At 36.2% G+C, this 23,802-nt stretch overlaps 1 protein-coding gene across 2 annotated transcripts in view; it reads right to left on the bottom strand.

Annotated features, from left to right (window-relative positions):
- Window positions 1–7,525: 7,525 nt before the first annotated feature.
- LOC140162550 (tyrosine-protein kinase receptor Tie-1-like) overlaps window positions 7,526–23,802 on the bottom strand; it is a 36,175-nt gene continuing 19,898 nt past the window's right edge. Inside the window, exons 4-13 of one of the 2 annotated variants that reach the window (XM_072185805.1) lie at window positions 22,727–22,858; window positions 21,921–22,034; window positions 20,019–20,153; window positions 17,813–18,118; window positions 16,386–16,673; window positions 15,293–15,580; window positions 13,819–13,925; window positions 12,804–13,020; window positions 12,571–12,661; window positions 7,528–10,231 (exon numbers count right to left, since the gene is read on the bottom strand). In XM_072185805.1, coding sequence (XP_072041906.1) covers window positions 10,033–10,231; window positions 12,571–12,661; window positions 12,804–13,020; window positions 13,819–13,925; window positions 15,293–15,580; window positions 16,386–16,673; window positions 17,813–18,118; window positions 20,019–20,153; window positions 21,921–22,034; window positions 22,727–22,858 — 1,877 coding nt within the window. In that variant the 3' untranslated portion in view covers window positions 7,528–10,032. Of the gene's footprint in view, window positions 10,232–12,570; window positions 12,662–12,803; window positions 13,021–13,818; window positions 13,926–15,292; window positions 15,581–16,385; window positions 16,674–17,812; window positions 18,119–20,018; window positions 20,154–21,920; window positions 22,035–22,726; window positions 22,859–23,802 lie in introns of both variants that reach the window. The other variant, XM_072185806.1, reaches the window with a different exon arrangement.

Below are 23,802 nucleotides of genomic sequence, written 5' to 3'. Positions count from 1 at the left end.
TATCGTGAGCCAATCTGCATTCTGTTGCCTGCAAAAGCCGACGAGCAGGTACAAATTATAAAAGGAGCGTGAGCAGATATTTTTCTTAATTTCATGATAAGCTTAAATTGCATTGAAAACGCCAAATTGCAGTCACAAAACATATAATATTTGTAAATCACTAAAGCGAATGGTAACGTAGGTATGTGGAAAAGAAGTGCAATAGCAATAACAAAGTATGTGCCCAAAGAGTTGTCTTTGGCATGTCGCTTTTTTGAAATATCACTAAAAATATCAAATTTTGGAAAAACGCCCCAAAATTTAAAACAAAAACGAACCTTCCAAAATAAATACATATTCGCACTCGGCGGCCCAGTCACTACCTGCCGCTGTGATTTGGGGTAACTCGTTGCTTCCCCTCTCCAGATACCTGTACTTCAAGTTCGCCCATACCCCATGTCTTAAGACGAATTCTCAAGATACATTGGCCAGACAAGATCAGTAATTCTGACTTCTGAAATCCCATCAAGACCCAGTGAAAGAAACAATAGGCAGAAGGAGATCGAGATGGGAGTTGGATAGGATATATGCTTAGGAAACCAAGAAGTAAAACAACAAGACAGGCACTCACCTGGAACCCTCAGAGAAAGCGGGGTATATAGGCCGAACAAGAAACACCAGCAAACACAAAACGTTTTCGACATCATTCGCAAAAGGTTATAAAATGTTGTCAGAAAACGTTTAAATGTCAGGTTATATAAAGGGTATATTAAGGGTATAAAACGTTTTCATAACATTGAAAAACACTTTTTGATAATCTACTGCCCAGCAAACACAAAATGTTTTACAGAAAACGTTTAAATGTCGGGTTATATAAAGGGTATAAAAACGTTTTAATAACATTCCAAAAACATTTTTGAAAACCTGATACAAAACATTCTAAACAGAATGTTATTTTTGAGTTGAAAAATATTTTGCGAAAAATGTTTGCCCAAAATATTTGCAATAACGTTTTAAATACGTTTTTATGACCATTATATAACCCGACATTTAAATGTTATTAAAACGTTCTGAAGAAAACATTTTAAGAACATTTCTGTGTTTGCTGGGGCAAATATTTTAACATAATGTTATTTAAGTGTTGACAAAATATTTGGCAAAAAATGTTTGCAAAAATAGTTTACAATAACATTTTGAAAACATTTTAGAAATATTGTTGTAGTGTGTTTCATACAAAACGTTTTAAAACGTTTTCATGACCTTTATATAACCCGACATTTTAATGTTATTAAAACGTTTTGGAGAAAACATTTTAAGAACATTTCTGTGTTTGCTGGGGGCAATTATTTTAACATAATGTTATTTAAGTGTTGACAAAATATTTGGCAAAAAATGTTTGCAAAAATAGTTTACAATAACATTTTTGAAAACATTTTAGAAATATTGTTGTAGTGTGTTTTCATACAAAACGTTTTGAAACGTTTTCATGACCTTTATATAACCCGACATTTTAATGTTATTATAACGTTTTTACCTAAACCAAAAAGCCAAAATATAACTTATTTAAAACGTTTTAAAAACGTTTTTGTCTTTGCTGGGCAGCTGGCGAAGGGACTTATAGACTGATACTAGAAAGACACTTGTTGGCGGCCTATACCCCAGGAGGGGTGAAAGGCGATAAAAAAGTAAAATTAGGGCAGTAGGGTTAGCGTCGTGGTAAGGGTTTACAGTGTCGAACGAGTTGGAGTGTTGACCAAACAAAGGGCTACCGTCACAGCATGTCCACACACTAAGGTGGATAATTCTACAGTTTATAATTATAACGAATTCTCCCAATCTTTTGAAGGTCAAAACTTGTGCAAATGTGGTTGGTTCTTTATGCTTTCTTGGTCAAAAAAATCCACAATTATTTTGGGAATACCAGCAGTATTTAGCTATTTCATCAATACCAATATCAGCAGTAGATAGCTACTTTATCAATACCAATGCCAGAAGTAGATAGCTACTTCATCAATACCATGCAATACGAGCAGTATAATAGCTATTTCATCAATAACAATATCAGCAATAGCTACTTCATTAAAAGCAACAGACAGTAGATAGTTATTTCATCGATACCAATATCAGTAATAAGGTGCTACTCCATCAATACCAATATCAGCAGTAGACAGCTACTTCATCAATACCGATATCAGCAGTAGATAGCTACTCCATCAATACCAATATCAGCAGTATACAGCTACTTCATCAATACCGATATCAGCAGTAGATAGCTACTCCATCAATACCAATATCAGCAGTAGATAGCTACTCCATCAATACCAATATCAGCAGTAGATAGCTACTCCATCAATACCAATATCAGCAGTAGGTATCTACTTCATCAATACCAATATCAGCAGTAGATAGCTACTTCATCAATACCAATATCAGCAGTAGATAGCTACTTCATCAATACCAATATCAATACCAGGAATAGATATCTACTTCATCAATATTAATACGACCAGTAGATAGCTCTTGGTCGACACCAATACCAGCAGTAGATAGCTATATACTTCATCATACCAATATACCAGCAGTAGATAGCTATATACTTCATCATACCAATATACCAGCAGTAGATAGCTATATACTTCATCATACCAATATACCAGCAGTAGATAGATATATACTTCATCATACCAATATACCAGCAGTAGATAGCTATATACTTCATCATACCAATATACCAGCAGTAGATAGCTATATACTTCATCATACCAATATACCAGCAGTAGATAGCTATATACTTCATCATACCAATATACCAGCAGTAGATAGCTATATACTTCATCATACCAATATACCAGCAGTAGATAGCTATATACTTCATCATACCAATATACCAGCAGTAGATAGCTATATACTTCATCATACCAATATACCAGCAGTAGATAGCTATATACTTCATCATACCAATATACCAGCAGTAGATAGCTATATACTTCATCATACCAATATACCAGCAGTAGATAGCTATATACTTCATCATACCAATATACCAGCAGTAGATAGCTATATATTTCATCATACCAATATACCAGCAGTAGATAGCTATATACTTCATCATACCAATATACCAGCAGTAGATAGCTATATACTTCATCAATACCAATATCAGCAGTAGATAGCTATTTCATCAATACCAAATAAAAACCCTGCGGCGTAGTCCGCTAGTTTTTTAATGCTTTTTCAGTCAAAAAATGCAAATAAATAAAATAAATCCTGGCAACGCCCCTGCCAATACCAGCAGTAAATATAGCTATTTCATCAATTACAATAGCAACAGTAGATAGCTATTTTATCAATACCAATACCAGCAGTAGATAGCTACTTCATTAATGCACATACCAGCAGTATAATAGCTATTTCATCAATACCAATATCAACAGTAGATAGCTATAGAAAATCGATTTATTTGATTTAAATCGGATTTCTTTTTTCATTTTCTTTTTATTCCAAGAACTCCTATACCCCATGATAAAGTCAAAAAAGACCAATGGAATGCTGCGCAATCCTATCAGATAGTTCTAAACGTGTTTTTACATTTGGTAAAATCATGGGGAGAACTTGTTGATACCTTGGAAGATGAATTTTTAGCAATAGATAAAATGACATCATAGAGGCATTTTAATTATATCCAAAAAGGTGTAGAAGCAAATCGCGATTTAAATCATGATTTAATCAATTAAACCGTGCCAACCCTGCTGTAAAGAGCTATTTTATCAATACCAATATCAGTAGTAGATATCTACTTATCAATACCAATATCAGCAGTACATACATACATACACTGGGCTTTTATATTGCGCCATTTCATTTAGTATATATAACAGGAGGAAATATTTATCTATTTGTTTTGCTTGCCAGTGTATTTCAAATTCAATGTCTTTCATTTCAGTAACTGGATTGTAAACACTCGCCATCTAGATAATTTGCTTTTTAACAATCACATCACCCCAAAAACTGATAGTTTTAAAAATACCATTAGTGTTAATTTTCCTCGTCTTTGGAATGCACTTCCAGTGTCCATCAGGGATCAGTTTGTTTTGCATAAAAGTATGAGGCCATTCAAAAACCGCCTAAAAACACATTTTATTGAATGACTATGCAAGAGCTGGAGCTAGACTCCTAAATTTTTATGATATTGTAGTTGAAATATGTGTAATGTGTTATTTATTAATATTATAAATGTGCAATAGTTATTAACAGTTGAAAGTATACATGTTGTGCAATAGTTATGTTTTGATTTCACTTGTCTCGGTGGATTGGAGGGGTCACACCCCACTGGGTGATAGTGTTCGCGCTCCTGGCTCCTCCTGGCTAGCCCACCGGGACAATCTTTTAAAAAAATTATTTTATGATATGCTTTGTATGTGTATTTTTGATGTATTTTGCCAGTTATGTAAATAAATAAATATAACAAGTATACTTTACAAGTGACTAACTTTGGAATTTAGAGTGCTCAAACCCATTACAGGTGAGCTATAGAAACAAATTCAAAGTATAGACCTCTGGCAAGGCAACCGTTACTTAAAGTTAAATAAATAAATAAAATAAATATATGAAATCATTTTCTTCCACTTACCATGCTTACCCAGCAAACACATAACGTTTTTGACATCATTCGCAAAATGTTATAAAAGGTTGTCAGAAATCGTTTAAATGTCGGGTTATAAACAGGGTGGGTATATAACATATTCATAACATTAAAAAACATTTTTGATAACCAACTGTAAATATTTTAACATAATGTTATTTAAGCGTTGACAAAATATTTGGGAAAAAAATGTTTGCAAACAATAGTTTACAATAATATTTTGAAAACATTTTAGAAATATTGTTGCAGTGTGTTTTCATTCCATACAAAACAATTTAAAACGTTTTCATGACCTTAACGGTACGGGCAGTTTAAAATGGAGTTGTGAAAAGTTATTTGATACGTTCATTGATTTCTCAAAAGTAAAAATCGCAGTTTAACAAATAACGGTTCAAATGATAGCCAATGTTGGGGGCTAATTGTTGTATCACTATGAAAGGCCTGACACCAATATAAACATTTGTTTCGGTGACCCAAGTTCATGGTCATTTCCGCCCACGCACTTTTTTACAGATGGCCTGGAATTTCATATTTCGGTTTCAGCGATTGCCCGAAAAAGGTGGTATGTTTTTGAAAAGCGTTTCCGCTTGGAATGTAGATAGTTATTGGTACTATTAGTCTTCGCGATTTTAATTTATGCACTCTTTAGCCGGCAATTTTCAATGCATTTTACATATTAGAAATGTCGCTTGCAAAAATACCGATATTTTTAACAGTACCGTTTTTGTTAACCAAAATACCATCCACATTAGTTCCCAAGACTTTGATGAAACCATAGATACCAAATCGGACTGCAGGTGATGAACAGATTTTAAACTAGAATCAAACGAACCAGCGTAGGCCCTCTCAAAATGTTCTTTTTTAATATATCGCGTTGTGATAAAAATGACTGCCTTTTCCTTGTTTTTTATAACAAGGAAAATCTTTACTTACCTCAAACTTCACACGTCGTGTTGTCTGAATGTCCGTTGCTGGTTGGTATTATCCCGATTATGCGATTCAGGGCTATTTAGCCTACATTTGACCAAATATTTGCCCACACAATGATCAAATATATTCCAAAAATGGCGCTGCATTCGGTGTCACATTAACGACAAGGTTATGCTAAGATGTGTGAGACTTGCTGACACTATATTCACGGTTTTTCTACTAGCTATTCAAACCTATGACAAATTTGGCTGGTTTGCGATTTTCAATACTATTTTCACCCGGATGTGACAGTGACGTCACGTCAGTACTGCACGAATTTTATTAGGTGCAGCCTCACTCGCTAGAGTTCGATCAAAGCGCTGGTATACATACGCATATGTTATTTATTAAGTATTGTATATTTTGTAATTAAGTGCAGGGCCTTCTTGGAGATCAGTACAAGGTACTGAAGAGGTTACCCTGGATAAAGAATAAATAAATAAATAAAAAAAGACTCCGCATAGATGCGCAAGCGAAACAGTCGTTTCAACTCGTTGACGTCACTGCAATATCGGGGTGAAAATGGTATAGGTAATAGATGACTATAAAACCTCAAACTCGCCCCTCGATAAAGGTTGGCAATTGAAGCAGACCTCAGTTTAGCGAACTTTGCCTGTTTAATGCGATGCGAGTGCAAGCATCGCCCGGACTGTGAAGGTTTCTGCATATCGAATATGGGTTTAGGTTAGGCCTATATCATGGCCTCTAGGCCCTATGATTTATTTTTCGAAAAGAAACTAAGAAAGTCTAATCCCGGCGCCTAAGGGACTGGATTTTGTCATAATAATATAAAAATTAATACTTGTCGTCCATAACAAGAAGGAATGCCTCGCGATTTTTTTGATATCCAGTCATAGTATTTTAATTGATTACACTGAACATGAAGCTATATCTCTTCTACATGTAGTGAGTACCACATTAGATTGTGTTTACAAGAAAAAATAAGCCCTGCCTCCTCGAAATATCTTATGTCAGCAGCTTTGATGATCAAATATTATCTACAACCAGGCACCTGTGTTCAAGGCCTTTCTTTATTTTATTGCCCATATAAGAAAGGATTAGAATTATCAGAATACCGTCCTTGACCTGTTTCCACAAATTATTAATGAGTCGATAAGGGACAGTGCTACCGTTTTACTTCAGCGAATACGTATGACCACTACACAGTTCAATGGCCTTATTGTGATCTGGCGGGCGTTTTAAAAGCACGGTCCCTGAACACAAGACGACTGCGTGGGCAGATTTCCGGGCAAGGAACAATAGAGACAAATTGCCTGGCAATGACGTCACATGTAATCCCAGTCTATAGTGTGATCAGGACATTATAGGCAGGTGGTCGTTATAGTACGATCAGTACAAAAAGTCAAATGCGATTTTTAATGTATTTTCTAAAATTAAAAGAACCACTTTTAGCGGGATTTTTTGTAAGTTACACAGCTGAAGTTGTGAAAGGGATGAAAGACTACAATATTACGGCTTAAACAAGGATTTGTTTGTTTGGTCTTTATTCCTATATTTAAACGTATTTACTTAAACCAAAGCCCAAAATATAACTGTTTAAAACGTTTTTAAACCGTTTTTGTGTTTGCTGGAAAATACATAAATTTAGACGCAACACCCACACCTATAATTTGCGAATCGAGGTGGTCACCACGAGCGCTACTACATATACATTCGCATTTGTTTGTGTTGCCATGGTAGCTGCGAGTGGGTGCAATGGAAAATTTACTACTTTGCAAAAATTTATAGAAATATTTTACTCAACATTTAGTAAAAAGGTCACAACTCAACAGTTGAGTAAAAATTACTCAACATTGAGCTCATATTATAGGTCACAACTCAACAAATGAGTAAAACATTACTCAACATTGAGCTCATATTGATAAATATTACCCAACATTGAGGGTAATATCTATTAAAATGAGCTCAATGTTGGGTATTATTTACTCAATTTGAGTAATGTTTTACTCATTTTGTTGAGTTGTGACCTTTTTACTCAAGTTGAGTAAAATATTTCTAAGAGTGTAGTACACACGCGCATAGTGTAATAGTCTTTTCGCTAAAAATAGCAAAAATAATCAACAGTAATTGACCAATCATGTGACAAAATCGCCATGGTTTTAACTTTAAAAAGTTATTCTGAGTAAATATTATCGTAAGAATATTCTGTAGATTAGACCATTTCAAGTTTTTCTTACCCAGTCCCTATTTTTAGCCGCATACATAAAAGGCAATAATTTATCTTCGAAATTCCCTTTATACATATTGAAAAGGCCGACTTTTTAGGAATTCCAATTAGGATTTTTTCATTTCTTATAACTATTACAATAAGTTTCTGTCACCAGACATATTTTTGAGTTATAGGCCTTTAAAGATGACATCTCCATAAAAAAAATTATGAAATTTTGGAATTATTAATTTCATGTTATTTGACTGTGGGACTAAGTGGACTTTCAAATCGTTGGAAGTACTTATTAAAAAGAGGTTTATATTTATTTAATCAATAACTTACAGCTGAACTATGATAATCCCTATTCAATCTTGTGTAAGGCAGGAAACTAATTGGCCCCATTACTCAGAACAGCAATTTGGCAAACATATCATTTGTGACTCATCACATCAAAACCGACCACTTCGCGGCTGGCTTCATTTTCAGATAACAATGAAAGAAGATGAGAAAATATAAATAAAATAAAAAGAAATTTGAGCTTGTTTTGCCTCATAAAACATTTTTACTGTATCTGGTTTCAACAATTAAGGTGTCATTTTAAAGCTAAAAAAGGTAAAAATAGCAGTTTATCCTAGTGTTTAAATCTCCATTTTCATTTAACCCCAGACAAAATAATGAAATTGGAAGCAATGATTTGCGTCTCTCAACAGACATATATGATTTATTTGCAATAAGTATGTAATAAAAAAATATATAGCATGCATATAAGGAATCAGCACCCAAAACCTGGACTTATTAGCAAAACGATATTTAGATTTACAAAGGATCCTGATGAACTATCAAAAGTCACCACCCCAGTAAGCTACACAGTAAGGGCTTATAAATATCTTAAAATAAACAAGAATATTTTAGAGGACCTAGATGAAACCTATCTTAAGTCACCACCCTCGTGACCCCTACAGAGGGAGCTGAATAATATCTTGTTAATAGAAAATATAAATATAAAATAAGGAATATTTAATATAGCACCCCAGATGACCTATCTGAAATCGCATCCGCAGTGAACTATACAAAAAGGGGAGATTATAAATATCCAAACAAAGAGCACAGCCAGTAATAAAAATGATATGGGCTGAAACCTTTAACAATATTTGTGCATGCAAAATATATAATATATATTCCTGTGAGTTTCCAGGAATCGTACATGTAGTAATATAGGGGAATTCCCTGACAGGTTAAATTGGATACTTAATCCATACTAAAATGTCTACATACTTTAATTTGTGTGCATTTCTAATCCATACTTAAATAGATATATGTTTCAAATTAGAAAATCTCTGCCAGCGGATTTTGAATTTGTTTAAATTGATGCTAATACTTTAGCATTGCTCACTTCAAATGACATGGTTAGACATGTGTGTATTTTTAATCAACTACGGCTATCTCGTCCTTTTCTTTTAATTTTTAGTTTGAAAAGCTATAACATATGAGATAACATTTAACTATATACTTATTAGCCCAAGGAGATAGAATCCCCCGAGTTATACATTTTACACGATGAAGTTGAAGTATCAGCATGAAGTTCTTGATTGATATAGCAAAGGAAGGCACCCACCAAGAGTTTCATGATTTGAGCAATTTACTGCTCTCAAAAGGAATTAGACAACTGCACCAAACCAATCATCAAATCACGAATATCGTGACCCAATCTTTGCTCTATCAATTACGTTAGAATTGCTTCTTTAACCTTAACATAGAAACTTAAAATTTTCTTTATAAATTTTTCCGCACCACCACTACCATACTCTCAATAATTATGTAAGTCTGAGAAAGACCATTTTTGTGGGCTCAGCGTCAGGAAAATATTTCACAAGATCTATGCTATAGTTTCTAATGTATAGTTTAACAATGTTCAATGTGCTTGCTTTAGAGATGGCAACCGAAATGAATCGCAACTTATATTACATAAATTTATTTATATTATGTAAAAATATATCAGGTAAGCGTATTAACATCTGTTCTTTTATATCTTTGCATCCAATCATTATGAGCCTACCGATTCTCCTGCCAACAGTAAAATAAAATAAAAATGAAACATTCTTCTATTTGTATCATCTATTTCGATTTAACTAATTTCTAAATTCTAAATTAGCATCCCGCGCCCGTTTATTAAATCTAATGACTGAGTCATTGTCATACGCCGCGTTTTCCGATGCATTTTGTCTTTACGTCTCATCCGTAGGGCTAAGTTTGTATTGCTACAGATGTCTTATTAAGTCGCTTCTTGATCGTCGGGTTGGGGCTCCACATCCTGGTAAGTTGTTTCTCGTCCCTCAGCTTCGTACTTGACGTAGCCATCTGATGACATCTTGACCTGATAACTTGAAGCAACACCCGTCATGTCATTCGAAAAAGCAAGATTCTCATTCTTCCCGTCCTTCTTTAAATTATTCTTATCTTTGTAGTTTGATCTGTAAATAACAATTCAACCATTAATTGTAATTGTAATTGTAATCAAATATTAGTTCAAGTTAAAGGATTATTTTTTCAAGTTATAATTCTAAATTTAGTCCGTCGAGGACACCAATATTTGTACACTAGTATGATATTGCTAACAAATGGTTGATAAATAGGGAAGAAACATCATGATTTTATAATCATGATGAATTGCATTCCTACGTCTGGTGATTGATATGATCTGGCATTTCAGGGGTGAAATATCAATATCACTTTGGAGCATGCGACAATCAGAGACAATCAGAGATGTTTTTATAACATTCAGAGTCATCTGCAAACAAAGCTAAAGACGAATTCTGGGCAACACTGGGCATGTCATTAATGTATAAAAGAAAAAGCATAGGCCCCAATATTGAACCCTGGGGCACCCCTGAAACAACGGGAAGCCAGTCAGAATTAACCCCATCAACCCCATAACAACCCTCTGCTTCCGTCCTGTTAAATAAGCGCGAAACCAATTGAGGAGGTCAGAATGAAAACCAAAAGATTGCAATTTGTGAAGCAATAAATTATAACAAACACTGTCAAAAGATTTTGAGAAATCAAGATAAATCATGTCAACCTGCCCACCGTTGTCCAGAGTAGTGCTGACTTCATGAAAAACAGATAATATCTGTGTCACAGTGGAGCGACTCTTGATAAAACCGTGTTGCAGATGGTATAATTGGTCTTTAATTGCGGGAAACATTTGATCAAAAATAGCTCTCTCCATCACTTTTCCACATAACACAATAATGACACAGTTCTATAATTTTCAGCACGTTGCCTGTCAGATTTTATAAAAACAGGAACAACATTGGCTTTTAACGAGGCCTCAGGCATAATACCAGAACTCAAAGATAAGTTAAAAATGTGGCACAAAGGAAAAACAATTTCATGAGCGCATTCTTTCAAGACCCTGGGAGATATCGCATCAGGGCCAATAGCTTGGGAGAGGACATCACATTCGTTGATTTGAATATTACCCAGTGAGGGATGTTGAAACCCATGTATTTTTGGTAACTGAGTGTTGAAAGTTGGTTGAGTAAAAACAGAATACAAATAGTTGTTAAAAAGAGAAGCTTTTTCTCTAGTTGTTGTAGCTATAATGTTATCCCAGCTAATAACTTTTGAAAGATATTTGGATTTTGTTTTTGATCTAAAAAATGACCAGAATCTCACCAAGACTATCAATATACTCATTAAACTTGATAGAGAGCAAATTTTTCAAACGATTACGTAACTTCCGAAAATTGGCCCAGTGGCTAGAGAGATTTGATTTTTTTGCACGCTTCTACGCAGTTTCCTTTTTGTTTTGGAGATGCCTAACTTCTGCGTCAATCCACGCTGGGGCCGAAGAGTCACGTAATCGTCTAAAACCTTGGTGAATATTTCAGAGAATAAATTCCATGATGAATTAACATCTATTGCACAATATACTTCACTAAAATCAGTGTTTTGCAGCTCACAACATAATATGTCATTAAAATTAGCTGCTTTAAAATTGTATATAAATCGAGGTCTTTGTTTGAGACGCTCAACTCTTGTGCTCACTGTAAATTGAAGCAGCTTGTGATCTGTTAAGAATCTTTCATGTGATATGGTAACACTATTGAGCCTGTCAGGGACAGTTGTGAAAATAACAGTTGTGACAATACCATGACAAAAGGAAGTAATGGACATTTTTTTTCTAAATGCGTTTGATGAGTTAAATTAGGTCTAAATACAAGTATTTTTGGTCTGGTTGACCATGTTGACAGGACGTCATACGCAAACTAGTCTTTTTAATTCGGTCTTCAATTATAGCTCATTCATTGCCGGTTATTTTAATGGATCATCACATATTCTGAAAGTGCACAACATTAAGACATGAGTGTGGGTATTAGCGTAGTTGTCAGTGATTAACGGATCTCTTAAATCCATATCATAACATTTGCTGAGAAGAATGCCCTCAACAAAATGTTAAATTCAGGTTTTTACACGATTATAATGTACTTTAGTAAACAAAGATTCTCTGCAAAAATCAAGACTTTAGTGCTGTAGTTTTGTCAAAATTCGTGATTTTGAATAAACCGCCGGAACCGTCGTTTTATTATTACGATAGAAATATTAGTCCAACGCGTATGTGTTGTTCATAAGACAGTACTACGTATACGGCGTACGGGACAAAGACACGCCAGAGGATCGTACTGTATTACAACCGCCAGAGTAACGTACATTGGCGCTAGTAGTAAATTCCAATTTTCTTTGCTTTATGGAAAATAAATACTAATCTATTTTTAAAGAAATGTTATAATATGGCTTTAATACTGACCTCATTTTCAATACCAATACAACAATGACAATCGCCATCAATACAATTACACACAAAACAACCGCTATCGTCACTGTGTTTACTCCTGAGCCTGTTAATAAATAATACGTACAAGAAATTATCCGGGACTATACAAATGTGGACTGCGGGGTACATGTTAAATGTTTATTGAAAATTCAAACACAATGATACTCATATTCATCTCAAAAGTTTTGACTACTAAGTATATTTACCGTCTTTGGTTACCGCATCAGTAAATTGTTCGGCAGTCACACTATCACCTTCTCCGACTTCGGAATGTGCTGCTATTTGTATTTCATACTGTGTGGATGGTTTCAGATTTTGGATCTGGTATGTTCTTTGTTGAGCATTTACGTCCACATCAAACTCGTAGTCAGCAGAGGGGATAAACAATAGGTCGTATGGTTTATCGATAACTTTGCCTCGAACCTGATTACAATGAAAGCAAAAAAAACAAAAACATTTCAAGCTTAAGGGGGTACTACACCCCTCGATAGATTTGCGTCTATTTTTGCATATTTCTCAAAAACTAAAACATAGCTAATCAGAAAAGCCGTTAAAATATGCGGAGTGCATAAATATTGTATACTAGTAATTGGAAGGAGACGTCCATCAACATCTTGGACAAATGATGTGAAGAACGTTTCATCACACGGAATGTATGGTGCAACACGTTTGGCTTTTGATAGAAGTAGATGGCGTACTCTTGTGAAGACCACAGCAGCGCAATCCTGCGCCATCTGACCCAGAGAGAGAGAGATAGTAATTGCATTCGCGTAGTACAGTTTCACGCGCACTACGCGCTGTGCGTTCACGCCTTGCAGGATTGATTCCTTTTTCTTGAAGGTGGCCGAATTGATATTCGTCAAATTGTCCGACATCAAGGAATAGCAGATATTGTAGAAATGCTTTGTCGTGTATGAAAAAGGTTAATAAATTCAGATCCCTTGTTGCTCGAGAGATTGAACACAATCACTTGCTCTGAATGTTGATGCGTCCAACGCACTCTCTCCTGCGGGGCTGGTAAACGCTGTCTTAGACGACAAAAATACTATTTAAACACGAGCCTCAATTTGGATCCTAAACGAGTACCATCCCCGGCCCGAATGAATGATTGCAGCATCTAACCCGTGACAAATAGTAGATGACCTGCTCTACTGGTGTGTCAAATCTAGTAATTAAAATTAAAATTCTCCAACCTTTGATCGTACCAGATATGATACTTACCGTGTATTTGGTGATAATACCATTAGGATACTCTGGCTCCTCCCACGATACTTGTATCGTGGCTTTGGAGACATCCACAACTTGTAGCATTCTTGGTGCACTTGGAGCTGTAAGAAAATAGCAATGAAGCCTCCGAAACGTTACAATACAGCGTATGAACGTATAACTATGAACATGATATGTTCGCCACAAGGAATTTTAAATAACAATACCTACCTACCTACCTACCTACCTACCTACTTACCTACTTACCAGTCAGCTTCATGCAATTCTGCACATGCTGCCTGGCTCAAGAGATGCTTCCAAGTCCTACGATCCATAGCTGCAACCACAGCCTCCTTTACAGTCCACCCTAGGTCCAGACTTGAGGTGTATCTGTGGATGACGTCTCTCCATGATGTCTTAGGTCGACCACGGCGTCGACCAGGTTTGCGTTTCCCATTGGTTGGCTTCCAAAGATAGAGCCTCTTGGGGGTGCGGTGTTCATCCATTCGTTGCAGATGGCCAAACCACTGTAGGTGGCGCTTCCGGATAACTGATGTAAGTTGGGGCTGTTTGGTCTTGGATCGTATGGTTAAATACCACTAATTATGTATTACACGGGTTTCAATGGGAAAATGGCTAATTTCGGGTGCAATTTTCTCATATTCAGAACTCTCACAGTTAAATGCCACTAATATACTAATATACTAAGGTGAAACTATTTGATTTAGATGATCAAATGATCAAAAACTCAACATAGGTTGACCTGAGACTTTTCTTGTTTTAACACACTGAACCGTAAACACCTTAAAATGACAATGCGCCCTCGAAATTGAAAGTTACAATATGGTAGGGCGAATATACTAAAACCCAAAGCCGTGCGTATGAATTTGGTACTATTACAACAAAAATGTCATATAATGAGAGAAAATATACCATTTTGAAGCATCAAACCTAAAAAGTACTTTTTTGGCTATATAACTTGATCAATTTCAGCGATTTTAATGCAGTCTTTTCAGATGCCATGCAAACAAATATATAGTTACTCGTCGTATTTCCATGTATCGCCCAGGCCTATAGTGGTATGTAACCGTATACAGCTATTTGATATGTGTTGAGACCATATCACTCGAACAATTTTGCGTTGACAGCGCATGTCTCGTCCCTCTCTGTGAGTGTCCTGCACTCAGCGGCATAAAATAACAATATGGAAGAAATACCTAGCTTTTCTGTTAGCCTAGGTGGTATGATACCTCATAGGCAATACCTGAAGTGGCGTAGGTCATAGTAAATGGAGTAGAAAGGGTCATGCGTATGATTTTTTTTATAATTATTTAAAGTTTTATTAGATTCCAGCCTTAGAGGTTTTGGAATTGGACATAGGCATTGGACCTAAACCATTAACCAACTTATGGAACCGAATTAACAAGGTTTGTTATTGATATTAAAAAATCCGGGACGGTAAAATACATTTTTACGTCGCGTCAAATACCTGCTCTTTTTGTGGATATAACCATTGTGTATGCCGGTCCTAACCCTGCTTCCGTCATGGCTGCCACAGAGAAAGTATAGTCTGTAAACGGAGTCAGACGTCCAAGACTGGTGTTTGGAGATTCTATCACACCTCCCATAACTAATGCGCCATCAATGGTGCTTAAGGTGTAGGAGTAGGATACTATTGGTCCATTTCTTGACCCGCATGGAGGCTGAGACCATTGGATGCTGATTTCATCAGACGAGACATTGTAGGCTGTAACGTTTGATGGAGGTGATGTGGGCTCTGAATTGATGAAACGTTAAGAAAGGATGTTTATTTTACAGTGTTTTTACGAAGTACCAAGACTAGTCTGAAAGGGTTTTGTCAACCCACGGAGTAATCATTCATTGGAGTGCAGTGTGCTGGGGAAGTGTGCCAAAACTTTTTGAGTAGAAAATGTGCTTTCCATGAGTTAACATTACGGTATTCATAATGCAGTGAATTTGCATAAAATAGCGGATATATTAAGGAAGCTAAAGCTGAGCTTTTCAGGAGGCTAAATTTCTGAGTTTGTGCAACTTGTAGCTGTTATTTTCAAATTGATTGGGTTTTTGAGATTATTTTTCATGAACATGCAAACAAATAGTTAATCGTCGTATTTCCATGTATCGCCCAGGCCTATTAGTGGTATGTAACCGTATACAGCTATTTGATATATGTTGAGACCATATCACTCGAACCATATTTTGCGTTGACAGCGCATGTCAAAGGCATCCAGTCTAGTCTCGTCCCTCTCTGTGAGTGTCCAGCACTCAGCGGCATAAAATAACAATAAGGAAGAAATACCTAGCTTTTCTGTTAGCCTAGGTGGTATGATACCTCATAGGCACTACCTGAAGTGGCGTAGGTCATAGTAAATGGAGTAGAAAGGGTCATGCGTATATAATTATTTAAAGTTTTATTAGATTCCAGTCTTAGAGGTTTTGGAATTGGACATAGGCATTGGACCTAAACCATTAACCAACTTATGGAACCGAATTAACAAGGTTTGTTATTGATATTAAAAAATCCGGGACGGTAAAACACATTTTTACGTCGCGTCAAATACCTGCTGTTTTTGTGGATATAACCATCGTGTATGCCGGTCCTAACCCTGCTTCCGTCATGGCTGCCACAGAGAAAGTATAGTCTGTGAACGGAGTCAGCTGTCCAAGACTGATGTCTGGAGATTCTATCACACCTTCCATAACTAATGCGCCATCAACGGTGCTTAAGGTGTAGGTGTAGGAAACTATTGGCCCGTTTCTTGACCCACACGGAGGCTGAGACCATCGGATACTGATTTCATCAGACGAGACATTGTAGGCAGTAACGTCTGATGGAGGTGATGTGGGCTCTACAACGTTAAGAATGAATGTATAATCATATTATTTTTACAGTGTTTTCACGAAGTATCAAGACTAGTCTTAAAGGGTTTTGTATAAAATGCACGGAGTAATCATTCATTGGAGTGTGCCAAATAATTTTGGGTAGAAAAGGTGCTTTCCATGAGTTAACATTACGGTATTCATAATGTAGTGAATTTGCATAAAATAGCGGATATAAGGAAGCTAAAACTGAGCTGTTCAGGAGGCTAAATTTCTGAATTTGTGCAACTTGTAGCTGTTATTTTCAAATTTATTGGGTTTTGAGATTATTTTTCCTGAACCTTGAAACCAATTTGGGTTTGTCAGAACTGTAATATGATTGTTGTAATTGTGAAAATGGGAGGAGCTTAAAAATATGGCTCTTAGAGAAGTATTACGTTTTGATGTCTCCCCTGGGTTCTCATATTTAGCTCCGCGTTTAGCAGGGTCCTCGTCAATCACCTGATTTAACCCTATATATTTTCAGGTTGATTCAATATTACTATTGTTATTATATTAGTTATTTATTACCATGATTTTATTATCATTATCACTATTATTGCTTCTGCTTATCATTATTGAATTACATTTGTACATTGTATTATTGATTGGTGATTGGCAAAATAAAATATGAATGAATGAATGAATGAATGAATATTATATAATTACAGCCCATTGGACAATCACAAATATTCACATATTTTACGAGCCATTATTTGTAAGCTCGTTCAATTTTCCATACCAAGTACGAGCGTACATAACAAGCGTATTTCAACTCTGACGAACCCCAATTGCTTTCGAAATTCAGACAGCATCACCTCAAACCCCAATACATTTGATAACAACAGCTCAATAACAGCACAAAATTCCGAAGTTCAATCCCCACAAAGCTCAAAAACTCTCAAATTCAGCCTTCTTTTAAGAAGAAGGCGGATATATAAGAAGAAGGCTTCTTTTAAGGCGGATGTTATTAAAATAACATATCCGCCTCATTTTAGGCAAATTCAAATTGCGTTATGAAAACCATACGGTAAACTCCTGCGTGAAGCACATTTTCCTTTTGTTTCAGGATTAAAGTTACATTTATGTTTCAAATGCTATTTCAAAACTTATCAGTAATTTTACTCACCAGCTTGCTGAGTCACAAGCGACACAGATGTAGTTGGTCCTAATCGTAAAGTGTTGCGTCGAGCGGTCACAGATATCAGGTATGTAGAATGATGAGCTAGGTTCGAAAGTGTAAAATTTAAACCATTCGCAGTGACATTTTGAGATGAAACGGGGGTTGGTTCGATGCACTGATCCATATTTATCAATCTATATTCCACGATGTAGTCTTTGACATCGGTGGCACATGGGCTTACCGCTGAACCCCATTGGAGTACAATGCTATTCATATATGCAGTGGCCTGCAGATTACAAACCTCTTGTGGATCTGCTCGCATTATAACAAGAATGAACGAATGTTAATACGACTATAAAAATGAAAATAACCGAACGACTTCCAACAAGTCATGTTAAATGTATTTTTATATTTTGCTCCTTGGCAAAAGAATACTCGCACAATTACCCAGTCAATCTGATTCCAACCTGATCAGCTGATCTGATTTCAACCTAATGTTGAAATGTGGTTGAAATCCTGTCCATCATCAACCTATGCAGTTTTTGGCACCTTTGTTAAGTCTGCTAATGATTAACCCGAAAGTTGTGTATTAAAGACGAAATAAGACATTTTACATGAATCTGTAATTTATCTACTTTTAGCTATATGTATTTCAAAGGGACTTCAACTTGTCAATAATGCTGTTTCCTTGATTTTTTGCCAAGTTTTTCATTTCAGAAATACCTAATAAAAACTCTAATTCACTTTTAAGTAATTTATACATTGTTAAATTTATACATTATGCCCACTGTTAAATTGGGACATAAATTGTGGGTCGCTCGGGGGTGCTACGATCTCGTTTCACACTCGAAAATATATTTCTGCGCATTATTTGAAAATGTTTGTACTGGATAACAGGCAATTGCCAAACCCGACAATGGGCTATTCCAGTTGAAATCCATAGACCCCATGGAAGACATGACCTTAATCTTTTACACGGTAATTGTGAATTTCAAATGGGGTTACCTGAATGGGTGACTCCATTTACTCCATTTGAAATATACTTCCTGTTAGGAAGATTAAGGTCATGTATTCCATATAGGGTGTGTATGGATTTCAACTGGAATAGACAAATTTACCACGGCGCCGCCTCTGGAGTAGTGACAAATACAGGAATCGCGATCTTACATTTAAGAGAAAAGAATGTAGACGTTATATGGAAATACTAAAACAATTAAAGCAATAATGTGTGATTTGCATAAAGAATAGATTCCTATTTAAATGTTAATTTTCACTGATAGCTACTGATCACATTGTCCCCTTTTAATTTCGAGCCAAACAAATGAGGTAAAACGAAGAAAAATGCTATTTCATTCCAGCGCCTACAATAGGTGTATCAGCATTGCCATGAATATTGGCGCAGTTTTACACAGCTAGGACGAACAAACAAGACGTAAGACGAATTTTGATATGCTCATAGATTATACGTCAAGACGGACAGCGCTTATAATGTGTGTATAATCTAGCCAATCGTATTATTTTCATGATTATTGGCAGAGCTACACGCAGCTGGTGTGATGTACGAACAAGACGTAAGACGAATAGCGATATGCATACAGTGTATACGGTACGTCACTGATTAAATGATTACACACGCACGTGATGTGTTTATTCAGCACTAAATCAGTGAGCTCAGAATAAAACCGAGGAGACCCGGTTTTATAAATGTTAGATTTTACTGTAATTAAAGCACTTCAGGCTTTAATCTTTCACAGGGCATTTATGTACACCAACGGCCATTATAATGGTGCAAAAAGTAGAAATTCGAAAAATATTGAGGGCGTTGCAGTGGAGCAAATCACACATTATGTCTTTAAATTGTCATTTATTTATTTCTTGGACAGGATTCTTTGATTCCGTCAATTATTCGATGTAACATGTAAAAAAAGTGAATGTGAATTAACAAACTTAGTAAGGATAATAATAATATTCTAACTCAATCAATCTTAATATAATAAAACCTTGTAAATTACGTGCATGTTTTTGTTTGCTTGTATGTGTGTTTGTAGGGGTGCAGCTGGTTTTGTGTGTGTTTTAGATATTGTTGGATCAATTCGGTACCAAAGGATACAAAAGAATACACTATTATAATTATAGTGAGACCTGTCTTTGACTACTTTACGCTGGTTGATATTATAAACTAATTTGTTCATATCTGCCTACTTTTATCTACCTTGACAGTTGACACCATGCCAGTCTGGATGGCATTGTCCACCATCACATTCACCCGTGTCTTTAAGACATGAAACACCATCAGCACAATGGCATTCAGATCTGCAGTTGGCGCCGTAGGAACCCGCTTCACATTCTGAAGAAACAAAAACAAAAATGCAACAATTAAACGCGGAAATTAAAAGAATTAGTCATCAAAGATATTCTCCAATAATGGTTTCAGAACTTCGCCAAATGGGAAATCCCAGGGTCAACCCCCACTGGCTTGTATCATACAGTGGTAGGCTAGATTTAAAAATAAATGAGCAAACGTCAGGTATATTTTATTCACGACACACTCACAGAGCAGCAAAATGGCTGAATTACATGGTGAGGGGCGAGGGTATCATGGGTATTGTACGAGACAGCTTCATTTATAATTAAAGACATAGATAAAAAGAATTTATCGCGTCTGATGTCACTGTCAGTTACGATCCTTGATTGGTTAACACATGATGCAGTCATGTCTACAGTAGATTTCAATTCGACCTTTGCAGGACTTAAACCCCATTAAAAGCATGCCCATTTAGATAAAAAGAATTTAAAATGAGCAAACGTCAGGTATATTTTATTCACGACACACTCACAGAGCAGCAAAATGTCTGAATTACATGGTGAGGGGCGAGGGTATCATGGGTATTGTACAAGACAACTTCATTTATAATTAAAGACATAGATAAAAAGAATTTATCGCGTCTGATGTCACTGTCAATTACGATCCTTGATTGGTTAACACATGATGCAGTCATGTCTACAGTAGATTTCAATTCGACCTTTGCAGGACTTAAACCCCATTAAAAGCTATTAAACCAAGATAACACTCATTGAAAACAGCTCAACTGATTAAATCATATCTTCTCTGGTTAAATACACACAACATATGTGTCTGCTTTACACGTACAATGGAGCAATGAGCTGGGATTATACTTTCAGTTGGGTGAACGATTATAAAGCGAGCGCTAGAGAACAATTGTGTATGGTCTTTGTTTACGAAATGAGACAATACGTGCTTATTGTTAACCAGCGTTCTTGAAAATGAGAAACATGGTGGTTTGCAGACTTAACACGGTTTGGAAATAATTTCTTCATATTTTTGGTGTTATCTGTCGTTTACATATCCTTCCTAAAACACCAAAGTACGCATATTTCCAAACATCTAAATTAGCTAAAAATTTAGGACATGTTACAAAACTATATTGTCTAGAATTTTAGAAGATTACTTTTAATATTGGCCAGTTATTTTTCACACAGCGACGTTAACTAGGCAATGTACTATTACCTATAACATTAACTAAAACACCAAAGTACGCATATTTTCAAACATCTAAATTAGCTAAAAATTTAGGACATGTTACAAAACTATATTTTCTAGAACTTTAGAAGAGTACTTTCACACAGCGACGTTAACTAGGCATATCCCCATACTTTTAACGTAGGCTATTTGTAGAGGTCACGCGTCAATGGGAAAGAGCACTGTGTATTGTGTATAGGAAAACGGACAGTAACTGCAGTATGACAGGTTAATAGCGCGTAAAAGGAAGACCGATCAGCAGGAACAGCAGCAAATGGCGAAACATTACGTACTTTTACAAGGCAAAAAGCAGCTTTTCCAGGCATTGTTGACATGGTGCCTTCGCCAAAGAAAGTTTCCTACTATAAAAACCTAACTTTTGAGATGGTTTGCATGTTCGAAAATGCAAAATTAACAATAAGGCGACCGGTTATACCATACCGCCGCGTTTAGCAAGTCATCATCACGACACTTGTAAACAAACCGTGCTCGAGTTTGATTGACAGATGACGTCAGACGCGTTAAATTCTTTTTATCTCTGTCTTTAATTATAATGATGTTCGATAGTCTTACCTTCATCACAATCGATTCCTTTAAAGCCAGCAGCACATGAACATCCATATGGGTGTGGAGAGCACATTAGTGTACCTCGGCGGTCACCTCCTACCAATCTATTCATTCCATAAACTGATTATTTTAAAAAGCAAAACGAAGAAAATGTCTTAAATTTTATAACTGGTTTACACCTTCATTCTATCGAGGTAAGTTGTCTAACATGCAGCGCTCGAAATAAGGCGCGTCCTTGCGTCAAATACCCATGAAAGTAAGAGAGGACCCGTAAATTTCCTACGGTACGGGTCCGCGTGACCCGTAAAAATTGAACCAAGCAAAGGGAAGAAAATCTTAGTTTTGTTGTTCCACTGGAAAATCTGGTTCACGTCCAGCTCCCTGAGTACATTTTCATTTTAGTTTTAAACCCTTTAAACTTCAAAGGCAAGGGTCCGAGTGTCGGACCCTTGAAAATTGATGAGGACCCTTGAAATTTCAAAGGAGGACCCTTAGATTTTTTTTTCTTATTTCGAGGCCTGCTAACATGTCATGGATTTAAGTCCATATCCCTTAGAACGTTAGAATATATTTAAAATAGCAAAAGTATACCCTATATCTTGACGAGAAACAGTAAAAAAGGGTAATTTTCCACTGCAATGAGGGAACAGAATTATGCAATTTTACGCTATCAAGGTGAATTCTGCAAAGGGTCCAATATAAAATGGACGGTAGGTCGAGTTGGCGTAAATAAACCCCCTTGTGTTATGCTTGTTGGTTGTTTTATTTTTGAAAACAGATTGCGTGCACTAGATTCGTTTGATTTTACCTACCCATTTGACACTGCGCGCCTCTGAATCCTAGTGCGCAAACACATTCACCAGAACGTTCGTCGCAGATTCCTCCATTGAAACAGTGAGGGCAATTGAATTGACAACCATCACCAAATCTATCTGCTTCACAAGCTCAAATAAAACAATAGTAACACATTTTGGTTGTCATCGTGGTTGTCATGGTGGGTTAATGGGTGCATGGTGGGTTAATGGATGTCGTGGGGTTTTAAGAGGCCGTGTGTGCCGAAAGTCCAGGGGAATAACCATACTACACTATTGTGATGTGCCCTGAGTAATTTAATTTGATTATTTATCTTTGTTTACAATTTAAAGCTATTTAATGAGAAATATGAGAGATGGGAACCCCCTTGCAAGAGTTGGTGTATAATGACATTTTGGGAATCCCCTCTCATGCAATCAAGATGATCAGAAAAATAACTTTAATCATATCTGGTTTTGAAGGTTCATTATATCAAATCCAGTAGTAAAAGATGGTATATTTACTCACGTATTCAGTGATAATCTATCATCTTCCTAGACTGGCAACCCATACCACTGTCCACTGTCCTTTTGGCGAACGTCATAGGGGGCGTGGTGATGAGTTGGTCAAAGATGTTATGTAACTTGTAGGCCCCCTCGTCTTTGTTGAGAATATTGTCACCTCTCCTCCTAATCCAGATAGCTTCCTTGAGCCATCTTGTAGTTTTGTCCGACTCTCTGTCTATAACTTTTGCTTGATCCCATTCAATGTTGTGGTTTGTACCCACAACATGATCAGTGATATCAGATTTATGTTGATCCGCGATGGAGGTTTGCGAGTCGTTGACCAACTCATCACCACGCCACCTATGACGTTCGCCAAAAGGACAGTGAGGAGTGGTATGGGTTGCCAGTCCGAGGAAGATGATAGATTATCATAGAAACGTCACTGAATACGTGAGTAAATATACCATCTTTTACTACTGGCTTTGATATAATGAACCTTCAAAACCATTTTAACAACAATCCAGATGAACTTGTTCAAAGATTTAATCATATCTATTTTTGGATCTTTAAAATCACCAGTGTCTGAATGT

The sequence above is a fragment of the Amphiura filiformis genome, chromosome 10, assembly GCF_039555335.1.
Source record: "Amphiura filiformis chromosome 10, Afil_fr2py, whole genome shotgun sequence".
In the NCBI taxonomy this organism is placed as follows: Eukaryota; Metazoa; Echinodermata; class Ophiuroidea; order Amphilepidida; family Amphiuridae; genus Amphiura; species Amphiura filiformis.
Note: the sequence above shows the minus strand (reverse complement) of the source record. Positions and strands in the feature narration are given on the sequence as shown.